Source organism: Panulirus ornatus, chromosome 15, assembly GCF_036320965.1.
Source record: "Panulirus ornatus isolate Po-2019 chromosome 15, ASM3632096v1, whole genome shotgun sequence".
Taxonomy (NCBI): domain Eukaryota; kingdom Metazoa; phylum Arthropoda; class Malacostraca; order Decapoda; family Palinuridae; genus Panulirus; species Panulirus ornatus.
In genome coordinates, this window is record NC_092238.1 from 49,295,263 (window position 1) to 49,307,867 (window position 12,605).

The 12,605-nt window shown below is 40.7% G+C and overlaps 1 protein-coding gene across 1 annotated transcript in view; it reads right to left on the reverse strand.

Annotated features, from left to right (window-relative positions):
- Positions 1 to 2,090: 2,090 nt before the first annotated feature.
- LOC139753633 (SPARC-related modular calcium-binding protein 2-like) overlaps positions 2,091 to 12,605 on the reverse strand; it is a 15,111-nt gene continuing 4,596 nt past the window's right edge. The window contains exon 3 of the mRNA XM_071670243.1: positions 2,091 to 2,423. Within this exon, the coding sequence (XP_071526344.1) occupies positions 2,091 to 2,423 (333 nt within the window). The remainder of the gene's footprint in view (positions 2,424 to 12,605) is intronic.

The window sequence follows — 12,605 nt, forward strand, 5'->3', positions numbered from 1 at the left end:
CAATGTTGTATGGTTGCGAGGCGTGGGCTATGGATAGAGTTGTGCGCAGAAGGATGGATGTGGTGGAAATGAGATGTTTGAGGACAATATGTGGTGTGAGGTGGTTTGATCGAGTAAGTAACGTAAGGGTAAGAGAGATGTGTGGAAATAAAAAGAGCGTGGTTGAGAGAGCAGAAGAGGGTTTTTTGAAGTGGTTTGGGCACATGGAGAGGATGAGTGAGGAAAGATTGACCAAGAGGATATATGTGTCGGAGGTGGAGGGAACAAGGAGAAGAGGGAGACCAAATTGGAGGTGGAAAGATGGAGTGAAAAAGATTTTGTGTGATCGGGGCCTGAACATGCAGGAGGGTGAAAGGAGGGGAAGGAATAGAGTGAATTGGAGCGATGTGGTATACCGGGGTTGACGTGCTGTCAGTGGATTGAATCAAGGCATGTGAAGCGTCTGGGGTAAACCATGGAAAGCTGTGTAGGTATGTATATTTGCGTGTGTGGACGTATGTATATACATGTGTATGGGGGGGGGTTGGGCCATTTCTTTCGTCTGTTTCCTTGCGCTACCTCGCAAACGCGAGAGACAGCGACAAAGTATAATATAATATAATATATATATATATATATATATATATATATATATATATATATATATATATATATATATATATATATATATATATATATGTATATATATATATATATTTTTTTTTTCCGCTGTCTCCCGCGTTTGCGAGGTAGCGCAAGGAAACAGACGAAAGAAATGGCCCACCCCACCCCCATACACATGTATATACATACGTACACACACGCAAATATACATACCTACACAGCTTTCCATGGTTTACCCCAGACGCTTCACATGCCTTGATTCAATCCACTGACAGCACGTCAACCCCGGTACACCACATCGCTCCAATTCACTCTATTCCTTGCCCTCCTTTCACCCTCCTGCATGTTCAGGCCCCGATCACACAAAATCTTTTTCACTCCATCTTTCCACCTCCAATTTGGTCTCCCTCTTCTCGTTCCCTCCACCTCCGACACATATATCCTCTTGGTCAATCTTTCCTCACTCATTCTCTCTATGTGCCCAAACCATTTCAAAACACCCTCTTCTGCTCTCTCAACCACGCTCTTTTCATTTCCACACATCTCTCTTACCCTTACGTTACTTACTCGATCAAACCACCTCACACCACACATTGTCCTCAAACATCTCATTTCCAGCACATCCATCCTCCTGCGCACAACTCTATCCATAGCCCACGCCTCGCAACCATACAACATTGTTGGAACCACTATTCCTTCAAACATACCCATTTTTGCTTTCCGAGATAATGTTCTCGACTTCCACACATTCTTCAAGGCTCCCAAAATTTTCGCCCCCTCCCCCACCCTATGATCCACTTCCGCTTCCATGGTTCCATCCGCTGCCAGATCCACTCCCAGATATCTAAAACACTTCACTTCTTCCAGTTTTTCTCCATTCAAACTCACCTCCCAATATATATATATATATATATATATATATATATATATATATATATATATATATATATATATATATATATATATATATATATATATATATATATATATATATATATATATATTTATTTATTTATTTTTTATATTATATATATATTTTTTTTTTTTTGCTTTGTCGCTGTCTCCCGCGTTTGCGAGGTAGCGCAAGGAAACAGACGAAAGAAATGGCCCAACCCACCCCCATACACATGTATATACATACGTCCACACACGCAAATATACATACCTACACAGCTTTCCATGGTTTACCCCAGACGCTTCACATGCCTTGATTCAATCCACTGACAGCACGTCAACCCCGGTATACCACATCGCTCCAATTCACTCTATTCCTTGCCCTCCTTTCACCCTTTTGCATATATATATATATATATATATATATATATATATATATATATATATATATATATATATATATATATATATATATATATATATATATATATATATATATATATATATATATATATATATATATATATTCAGGAGCTTCATAGGTGGAGAAGGTCACACTTACGATGACCTTAAATGCCTGAGTCCAGGCTTCCTCAGCCAGAGGTGTCCAAGCTGATTCCAGATTGTCTCGAAGATAGTTGGTCAACACCGGGGACAACAGCTCGAAATCCTTTGAGAATCGGTGTGTCAGTATCGTTTTGCTTGAAGACAACACAGGCGACCCACTCTTCTAGTGACATCCTGTTATCCCTGTCCGCATCACAGTATTTTGTAATCTTTCGTCCACACTGTTTCAGTTTTGGGTTGCTTTTCAAAAATCTCTTTGCTAGTCTCTTTTTCTTCTTCTCTAAGTAGTTGTTATTGTTTCTGTCGAGGTTGCGGAAGTGATAGGTAGCAGCGAACTCCTCAACTGACTGCGTAGACGACTATGCCCCTGCACCTCTGTCACCTCCCTCCGCCTTGCTCAGTAAATACTTCTTCAGGTCCTTAATGAACTTGGCCTTAGTTTCTCCAGTGCAACCTGGCCAATCCCGAGCATGAGGCATTGGTCGAGAGCAATCTGGAGTGCCATTCTTGACCACTGTGCCATCCAAGCTGTTCCCTGACCATTCGTCCACACAGAAACAAAGATCTTTGTAACACTGGACAGGCTCATATCTCCCGTTAGGTTGACAAGCGAGGATGGGGATGCTGTTGTTGCCAGCGCGCTCAGCCTCTAGTCCAACAGTCTTGAACACTGGATGCATTTCATGTGTAATACTTTGATATCTGTCATCATTGTTTGCATGACATAGTTATGTATTTTTATCACATTATTATTGGTGTTTTGACAAGAAAATAGTGAAATTGGAGAAAAATGTAGCTTAGACATTGAAGCTTATTGATACAGTGGTTAAACTGATGAGAACTGCTATTGACGTTTGTGTAAATAAATTATACATTTCCTTTTTCCATAGCCAGAGGTTGAACCATTATGTGACATTCATTTTTTCATTCATTTCAAGCTAGAAGTTTCAGTTTTCTAAATTGTTTCTTACATTTTTCATATGTATATATATGTATGTGTGTGTGTGTGTGTATATGTGCGTATGTATGTGTATGTGTGTGTATGTGTATATGTATATATATATGTATATTATCCCTGGGGATAGGGGTGAAAGAATGCTTCCCACGTATTCCTCGCGTGTCGTAGAAAGCGACTAGAGGGGACGGGAGCGGGGGGCCAGCAATCCTCCCCTCCTTGTATTAACTTTCTAAAATGGGAAACAGAAGAAGGAGTCACGCGGGGAGTGCTCATCCTCCTCGAAGGCTCAGAGTGAGGTGCCTAAATGTGTGTGGATGTAACCAAGATGTGAAAAAAGGAGAGATAGGTAGTATCTCTGAGGAAAGGAACCTGGATGTTTTGGCTCTGAGTGAAACGAGGCTCAAGGGTAAAGGGGAAGAGTGGTTTGGGAATGTCTGGGGCGTAAAGTCAGGGGTTAGTGAGAGGACAAGACAAGGGAAGGAGTAGCAATACTCCTCAAACAGGAGTTGTGGGAGTATATGATAGAATGTAAGAAAGTAAATTCTCGATTAATATGGGTAAAACTGAAAGTTGATGGAGAGAGGTGGGTGATTATTGGTGCATATGCACCTGGGCATGAGAAGAAAGATCATGAGAGGCAAGTGTTTTGGGAGCAGCTGAATGAGTGTGTTAGTGGTTTTGATGCACGAGACCGGGTTATAGTGATGGGTGATTTGAATGCAAAGGTGAGTAATGTGGCAGTTGAGGGAATAATTGGTATACATGGGGTGTTCAGTGTTGTAAATGGAAGTGGTGAAGAGCTTGTAGATTTATGTGCTGAAGAAGGACTGATGATTGGGAATACCTGGTTTAAAAAGCGAAATATACATAAGTATACTTATGTAAGTAGGAGAGATGGCCAGAGAGCGTTGATTACGTGTTAATTGACAGGCGTGCGAAAGAGAGACTTTTGGATGTTAATGTGCTGAGAGGTGCAACTGGAGGGATGTCTGATCATTATCTTGTGGAGGCTAAGGTGAAGATTTGTATGGGTTTTCAGAAAAGAAGAGTGAATGTTGGGGTGAAGAGGGTGGTGAGAGTAAGTGAGCTTGGGAAGGAGACCTGTGTGAGGAAGTACCAGGAGAGACTGAGTACAGAATGGAAAAAGGTGAGAACAATGGAAGTAAGGGGAGTGGGGGAGGAATGGGATGTATTTAGGGAATCAGTGATGGATTGCGCAAAAGATGCTTGTGGCATGAGAAGAGTGGGAGGTGGGTTGATTAGAAAGGGTAGTGAGTGGTAGGATGAAGAGGTAAGAGTATTAGTGAAAGAGAAGAGAGAGGCATTTGGACGATTTTTGCAGGGAAAAAAAGCAATTGAGTGGGAGATGTATAAAAGAGAGAGACAGGAGGTCAAGAGAAAGGTGCAAGAGGTGAAAAAAAGGGCAAATGAGAGTTGGGGTGAGAGAGTATCTTTAAATTTTAGGGAGAATAAAAAGATGTTCTGGAAGGAGGTAAATAAAGTGCGTAAGACAAGGGAGCAAATGGGAACTTCAGTGAAGGGCGCAAATGGGGAGGTGATAACAAGTAGTGGTGATGTGAGAAGGAGATGGAGTGAGTATTTTGAAGGTTTGTTGAATGTGTTTGATGATAGAGTGGCAGATATAGGGTGTTTTGATCGAGGTGGTGTGCAAAGTGAGAGGGTTAGGGAAAATGATTTGGTAAACAGAGAAGAGGTAGTGAAAGCTTTGCGGAAGATGAAAGCCGGCAAGGCAGCAGTTTTGAATGGTATTGCAGTGGAATTTATTAAAAAAGGGGGTGACTGTATTGTTGACTGGTTGGTAAGGTTATTTAATGTATGTATGACTCATGGTGAGGTGCCTGAGGATTGGCGGAATGCGTGCATAGTGCCATTGTACAAAGGCAAAGGGGATAAGAGTGAGTGCTCAAATTACAGAGGTATAAGTTTGTTGAGTATTCCTGGTAAATTATATGGGAGGGTATTGATTGAGAGGGTGAAGGCATGTACAGAGCATCAGATTGGGGAAGAGCAGCGTGGTTTCAGAAGTGGTAGAGGATGTGTGGATCAGGTGTTTGCTTTGAAGAATGTATGTGAGAAATATTTAGTAAAGCAAATGGATTTGAATGTAGCATTTATGGATCTGGAGAAGGCATATGATAGAGTTGATAGAGATGCTCTGTGGAAGGTATTAAGAATATATGGTGTGGGAGGCAAGTTGTTAGAAGCAGTGAAAAGTTTTTATCGAGGATGTAAGGCATGTGTACGTGTAGGAAGAGAGGAAAGTGACTGGTTCTCAGTGAATGTAGGTTTGCGGCAGGGGTGTGTGATGTCTCCATGGTTGTTTAATTTGTTTATGGATGGGGTTGTTAGGGAGGTAAATGCAAGAATTTTGGAAAGAGGGGCAAGTATTAAGTCTGTTGGGGATAAGAGAGCTTGGGAAGTGAGTCAGTTGTTGTTCGCTGATGATACAGCGCTGGTGGCTGATTCATGTGAGAAACTGCAGAAGCTGGTGACTGAGTTTGGTAAAGTGTGTGGAAGAAGAAAGTTAAGAGTAAATGTGAATAAGAGCAAGGTTATTAGGTACAGTAGGGTTGAGGGTCAAGTCAATTGGGAGGTGAGTTTGAATGGAGAAAAACTGGAGGAAGTGAAGTGTTTTAGATATCTTGGAGTGGATCTGGCAGCGGATGGAACCATGGAAGCGGAAGTGGATCATAGGGTGAGGGAGGGGGCGAAAATTCTGGGGGCCTTGAAGAATGTGTGGAAGTCGAGAACATCATCTCGGAAAGCAAAAATGGGTACGTTTGAAGGAATAGTGGTTCCAACAATGTTGTATGGTTGCGAGGCGTGGGCTATGGATAGAGTTGTGCGCAGGAGGATGGATGTGCTGGAAATGAGATGTTTGAGGACAATGTGTGGTGTGAGGTGGTTTGATCGAGTGAGTAACGTAAGGGTAAGAGAGATGTGTGGAAATAAAAAGAGCGTGGTTGAGAGAGCAGAAGAGTGTGTTTTCAAGTGGTTTGGGCACATGGAGAGAATGAGTGAGGAAAGATTGACCAAGAGGATATATGTGTCGGAGGTGGAGGGAACGAGGAGAAGAGGGAGACCAAATTGGAGGTGGAAAGATGGAGTGAAAAAGATTTTGTGTGATCGGGGCCTGAACATGCAGGAGGGTGAAAGGTGGGCAAGGAATAGAGTGAATTGGAGCGATGTGGTATACCGGGGTTGACATGCTGTCAGTGGATTGAATCAAGGCATGTGAAGCGTCTGGGGTAAACCATGGAAGGCTGTGTAGGTATGTATATTTGCGTGTGTGGACGTATGTATGTACATGTGTGTGGGGGGGTTGGGCCATTTCTTTCGTCTGTTTCCTTGCGCTACCTCGCAAACGCGGGAGACAGCGACAAAATATAATAAAAAAAAGAATAATATATATATATATATATATATATATATATATATATATATATATATATATATATATATATATATATTGCATATGAACGCACACCTTCTTAGAACATACAAACCTCCAACAGACAGGATCTAACCTGGAACCCTGTGCAACGGACGGGAGCGGTACCATTAATCCCCAATAAGGTAATGACTATTAGGATACTATGCACTCGAATACCCTTCGTCTCACGGTGGTGAGCAACGAGGTGTACACCGTTCTTTTCCCATCAGGCTTACACAGCCAGCCAGATAATATTTTACCAAACATGACTGTACAACGCGGAGGCATAGGAATACGAACAAAGTGCATATGAACGTACACATTCATTCATAGAACATACAAACCTCCAACAGCTAGGATCGAGCCTGGGACCCTTTCGCAACAGTCGGGAGCGGTACCACTAGGCTATGATCGCCTTTTATAGGAAATGACTATTTGAATACTATGTACTCGAAATGACATCCCCCTTCCCCTCCCTCCGCACGCCTGCGAGATATCGCTAGGAAAAGACAATAAAGGCCACATTCGTTCACAATCGTTCTCTAGCTGCCATGTGTAAGGCACCGAAACCATAAATCCTTTACACATTCAGACCCCAGAAAACTTTCCATTGTTTACCCCAGACGCTTCACATGCCCTGGTTGAATCCATTGACAGCACATCGATCCCGGCATACTATGTCGTTCCAATTCACTCTATTCTATTCCTTGCACGCCTTTCTCCCTCCTGCATGCTCTGGCCCCGATCGCTCTAAACTTTTTTCACTTCATCCTTCCACCTCCAATTCAGTCTCACACTTCTTGTTCCCCCACCTCTGACACATATATCGTCTTTGTCAATCTTTCCTCACTCATTCTCTCCATGTGATCAAACTATTTTTGTTAGCACACATCTTTCTTCCCCTTTAGTTAATTACTCGATCAAAACACCTCACACCACAAATTGTCCTTAGATATCTCATTTCCAGCATATCCAACCTCCGCACAACCCTATGTATAGCCACGCACCACAACCATATAACATTGTTGGAATCACTAATCCTTCAAACAACCGCATTTTTGCTTTGCGAGATAATGTTCTCGCCTTCCACACATTCTTCAACACCCAGAAATTTCGCCCCCTCCCCCACCCTGTGCCTCACTTACGCTTCCATGGTTCCATCTGCTGCCAATTCCACTCCCAGATATCTAAAACACTTCACTTCCTCCAGCTTTTTTCCAGTCAAGCTTACCTCCTAATTGACTTAACCCTCAACCTTACTGTACCTAATAACCTTCCTCTTATTCATATTTACTCGCAGCTTTCTTCTTTTACACATTTTACGAAACTCAGTCACCAGTTCTACAGTTTCTCCCACGAATCAGCCACCAGAACTGTATCATCAGCAAACAATAACAGACTCACTTCCTACGCCCTCTCATCCACAAGACTGCATACTTGCCCCTCTCTCCAAAACACTGGCATTCACCTCCCTAACAACCACATCTATGAACAAATTAACCAACAATGGAAACATCACGCACCCCTGCCGCAAACCAATATGTACTGGGAACCAACCAATTTCCTCTCTTCCTACTTGTACATATGCCTTGCATCCTCGATAACAAGTTTTCACTGCTTCTCGCAACTTGCCTCCCACAGAGCATCTCTTTCATCTCTATCATATGCCTTCTCCATGGCCATAGATGCTACATACAAATCCATTTGTTTTTATAGGTATTTTCAAACATTTTTCAAAGCAAGACCCTGATCAACCCATCCTCAACCATTTCCGAAACCACACTGCTCTTCCCCAATCTGATGCTCTCTACATGCCTTGACTCTTTCGATCGATTTCTTCCCATAAAATTTCTCAGGAATACTCAACAAACATTTACGTCTGTAATTTTAACACTTACCTTTATCCCCTTTGCCTTTGTACAATGGCACTATGCAGGTATTCTGCCAATCCTCAAGCACTTAACCATGAGTCATACAGACACCTAATATCCTCACCAACCAGTGAACAACTCCGTCTCCCCCCTTTTTCAATAAATTCCACTGCAATACCATCCAAACCTGCCGCCTTGCCGGCTTTCATCTTCCGGAAATCTTTCACTACCTCTTCTCTGTTTACCAAACCATTCTCCCTGACCCTCTCACCTCGCACACCACCTCGACCAAAACACCCTTTCTCTTCCACTCAATCATCTAACACATTTATCATACCCTTAAAATACTCACTCTATCTCCTACTTACATGACCACTACTTGTTATTACCTCCCTATTTGCCCCCTTCACCGATGTTCCCATTTATTCTCTTGTCTTACGCACTTTATTTACTTCCTTCCAAAACATCATTCTATTCTCCCTAGATTTTTATCATACTCTCACCACAACTCTCATTTGTCCTCTTTTTTACCTCTTGCACCTTTGTCTTCACCTTCTGCCTCTTTCTGTTATATATCTCCCAGTCATTTGCACTATTTCCCTGCAAAACTCGTTCATATGCCTCTCTTTTCTCTTTCACTAATGAATATACTTCTTCATTCCACCACTCACTACCCTTTCTAATCTACCCACCTCCCACGCTTCTCATGCCACAAGCATCTTTTGCGCAAGCCATCACTGCTTCCCCAAATACATCCCATTCCTCCCCACTCCCCTGACGTTCTTTGCTCTCACCTTTTTCCATTTTGCATTCAGTCTCTCCTGGTACTTCCTCACACAAGTTTCCTTTCCAAGCTCACTTACTTTCGCCACTCTCTTCCTCCCAAAGTTTCTCTTCTTTTCTGAAAATCTCTACAAATCTTCACCCTCGCCTCCACAAGATAATGAAAAGATATCCCTCCAGTTCCACCTCTCAAAACATTAACATCCAAAAGTCTCTCTTTCACGCGCCTATCAATTGATAAGTAATCCAATAACGCTCCCTAGTCAGCTCTCCTACTCACATATATATATACTTATGTATATCTCTTTTTTAAACTAGGTAATCCCAATCACCAGTCCTTTTTAAGCACACAAATCTGCAAGCTCTTCACCATTTCCATTTATAACACTGAACATCTCATGTATACCAATTATTCCTTCAACTGCCACACTACTCACCTTGCATTCAAATCACCCATCACTATAACCCGGTCTTATGCATCAAAACCACGAACACACTCATTCAGCTGCTCCGAAAACACTTGCCTCTCATGATCTTTCTTCTCATGCACAGGTGCATAGTCACCAATAATCACCCATCCCAGTTAGGTTCGGTAAAATGCTTTCTGCTGGCTATATGCGCCTGTTGGGAAATAACCGGTGTAGACCCCGTTGCTCACCAACGTGAGAAGAAGGGTATTCGAGTTCAAAGTATTCGAATAGTTATTTCCTATTAGTCAGGCCCATAGCGTAGCGGGAGCATTCACGCCTCTGGCACAGGGGTCCCGAGTTCGATCCTGGCTGTCGGAGGTTTGTATGATGTACATACATATATATATAATATATATATATATATATATATATATATATATATATATATATATATATATATATATATCATGGGAAATTAATGGACTAATCGGCGTTATGAATCTCTTTTAGTTTTATCAAATTTCTGTTGTTCTTGTTGAAGCTGGAAAAGTAAATTTCCAGTTGACACTTTTACTACATTTGCATAGATTTTACAAAAAGCTCTATCCTCTATTCTGGGGTTATATCATTAGTATGATGAATCAAATGCTTTCCATGATTATGGCTACGGAAATATTAAGCATAATATGTCCCCCTTGCTATTAGTGACCGTATTCTAGAGAGAAACAAGAAAAGAAATATGAACAAAGGTCTCCGACAGTGATGATCACCAGGACCTCCGCGACGATCCACCCGTAAAATGATGCAATTTCCAAGGCATAATGACTTCCATGATGCCCCGGGAACAGCTAGTCGCAGACGCTGCTGATAACACTGTTCCTCGGGCAACGAATAAGCCAGATCCTGCCAAGAACATTGCTTCTTTTTAAAAAAAGAGATGCTCTATCTTTATCTTCTTCTCTCCTGTGTCTCTTTAATATGTTTGTGGTTTATTCTGTTGGATGAAATGTACAAAAATCTGGCTGTTACGTATTTACATTTACTATGATAGAAAGTTTTACACTTTAACTTTAATTCTTGGGTGGCATGCACTCTGAACAAAAGATTTCAGTTGATGCTGCCGATACAGTAGAAAACAATCTTAGAAGCTTTATTAGATAACGGAGAAACCTTTGATCAATCAAGTAAAATGATTCTTCTAGTCTTTCTTCAAACGGCTTGTTATCTAAATTGGGTATGTGTTTCCTTTGTTTTCTGTGATCTGTTTTTTTTTTTTTTTTTCCAAAAGAAGGAACAGAGGGGGCCAGGTGAGGATATTCAAAAAAGGCCCAGTCCTCTGTTCTTAACGCTACCTCGCTAACGCGGGAAATGGCGAATAGTTTAAAAGAAGAAAAGAATTATAATATTATATATATATATATATATATATATATATATATATATATATATATATATATATATATATATATGAACATATATATATATATATATATATATATATATATATATATATATATATATATATATATATATATATATATAATATATTTTTTTTTTCAAACTATTCGCCATTTCCCGCATTAGCGAGGTAGCGTTAAGAACAGAGGACTGGGCCTTTGAGGAATACCCCCACCTGGCCCAATTCTCTGTTCCTTCTTTTGGAAAATAAAAAAAAAAAAAAAAAAGAGAGAGGAGGATTTCCAGCCCCTCGCTCCCTCCCCTTTTAGTCGCCTTCTACGACACGCAGGGAATACGTGGGAAGTATTCTTTCCCCTATCCCCAGGGATAAATATATATATATATATATATATATATATATATATATATATATATATATATTTATATATATATATATATATATATATATCTATATATATATATATTATATATATATATATATTATATATATAATATATATATATATAAATATATATATATATATATATATATAAAAATATATATATATATATATATATATATATATATATATATATATATATATATATATATATATATATATATATATATATATGTGAAGCGTCTGGGGTAAACCATGGAAAGCTGCGTAGGTATGTATATTTGCGTGTGTGGACGTATGTATATACATGTGTATGGGGGGGGTTGGGCCATTTCTTTCGTCTGTTTCCTTGCGCTACCTCGCAAACGCGGGAGACAGCGACAAAGTATAAAAAAAAAAAAAAAAAAAAAAAAATATATATGTAAATGTGAATAAGAGCAAGGCTATTAGGTACAGTAGGGTTGAGGGACAAGTCAGTTGGGAGGTAAGTTTGAATAGAGAAAAACTGGAGGGAGTGAAGTGTTTTAGATATCTGGGAGTGGATTTGCAGCGGATGGAACCGCGGACGGTGGGGAAGGGGACGAAAGTTCTTGGAGCGTTGAAGAATGTGTGGAATTCGAGAACATTATCTCGGAAAGCAAAGATGGGTATGTTTGAAGGAAGGGTGGTTTCAACAATGTTTTTATGGTTGTGAGGCGTGGGCTATAGATAGACTTGTGCGCAGGAGGGTGGATGTGCTGGAAATGAGATGTTTGAGGACAATGTTTGGTGTGAGGTGGTTTGATCGTGTAAGTAATAATAGGGTAAGAGAGTTGTGTGGCAATAAAAAGCATGGTTTAGATAGCAGAAGAGGGTGTTTTGAAATGGTTTGGTCACATGGAGAGAATGAGTGAGGAAAGATTGACCAAGACGATGTATGTGTCAGAGGTGGAAGGATCGAAGAGAAGTGGGAGATCAAATTGGAGGTGGAAAGATGGAGTGGAAAAGTTTTTGAGTGATCGGGGCCTGAACATGCAGGAGGTTGAAAGGCGTGCAAGGAATAGAGTGAATTAGAACGATGTGATATATCGGGGTCGACCTGCTGTCATTGGATTGAACCAGGTCATATGAAGAGTCTGGGGTAAACCACGGAAATTTCTGTGGGGCCCGGATGTGGAAAGGGAGCTGTGGTTTCAGTGCATTATTACATGACAGTTTGAAACAGTGTGAACAAATGTGGCCTTGTCATCTTTTCCCAGTGCTACCTCGCACACATGAGGAGGGAGGG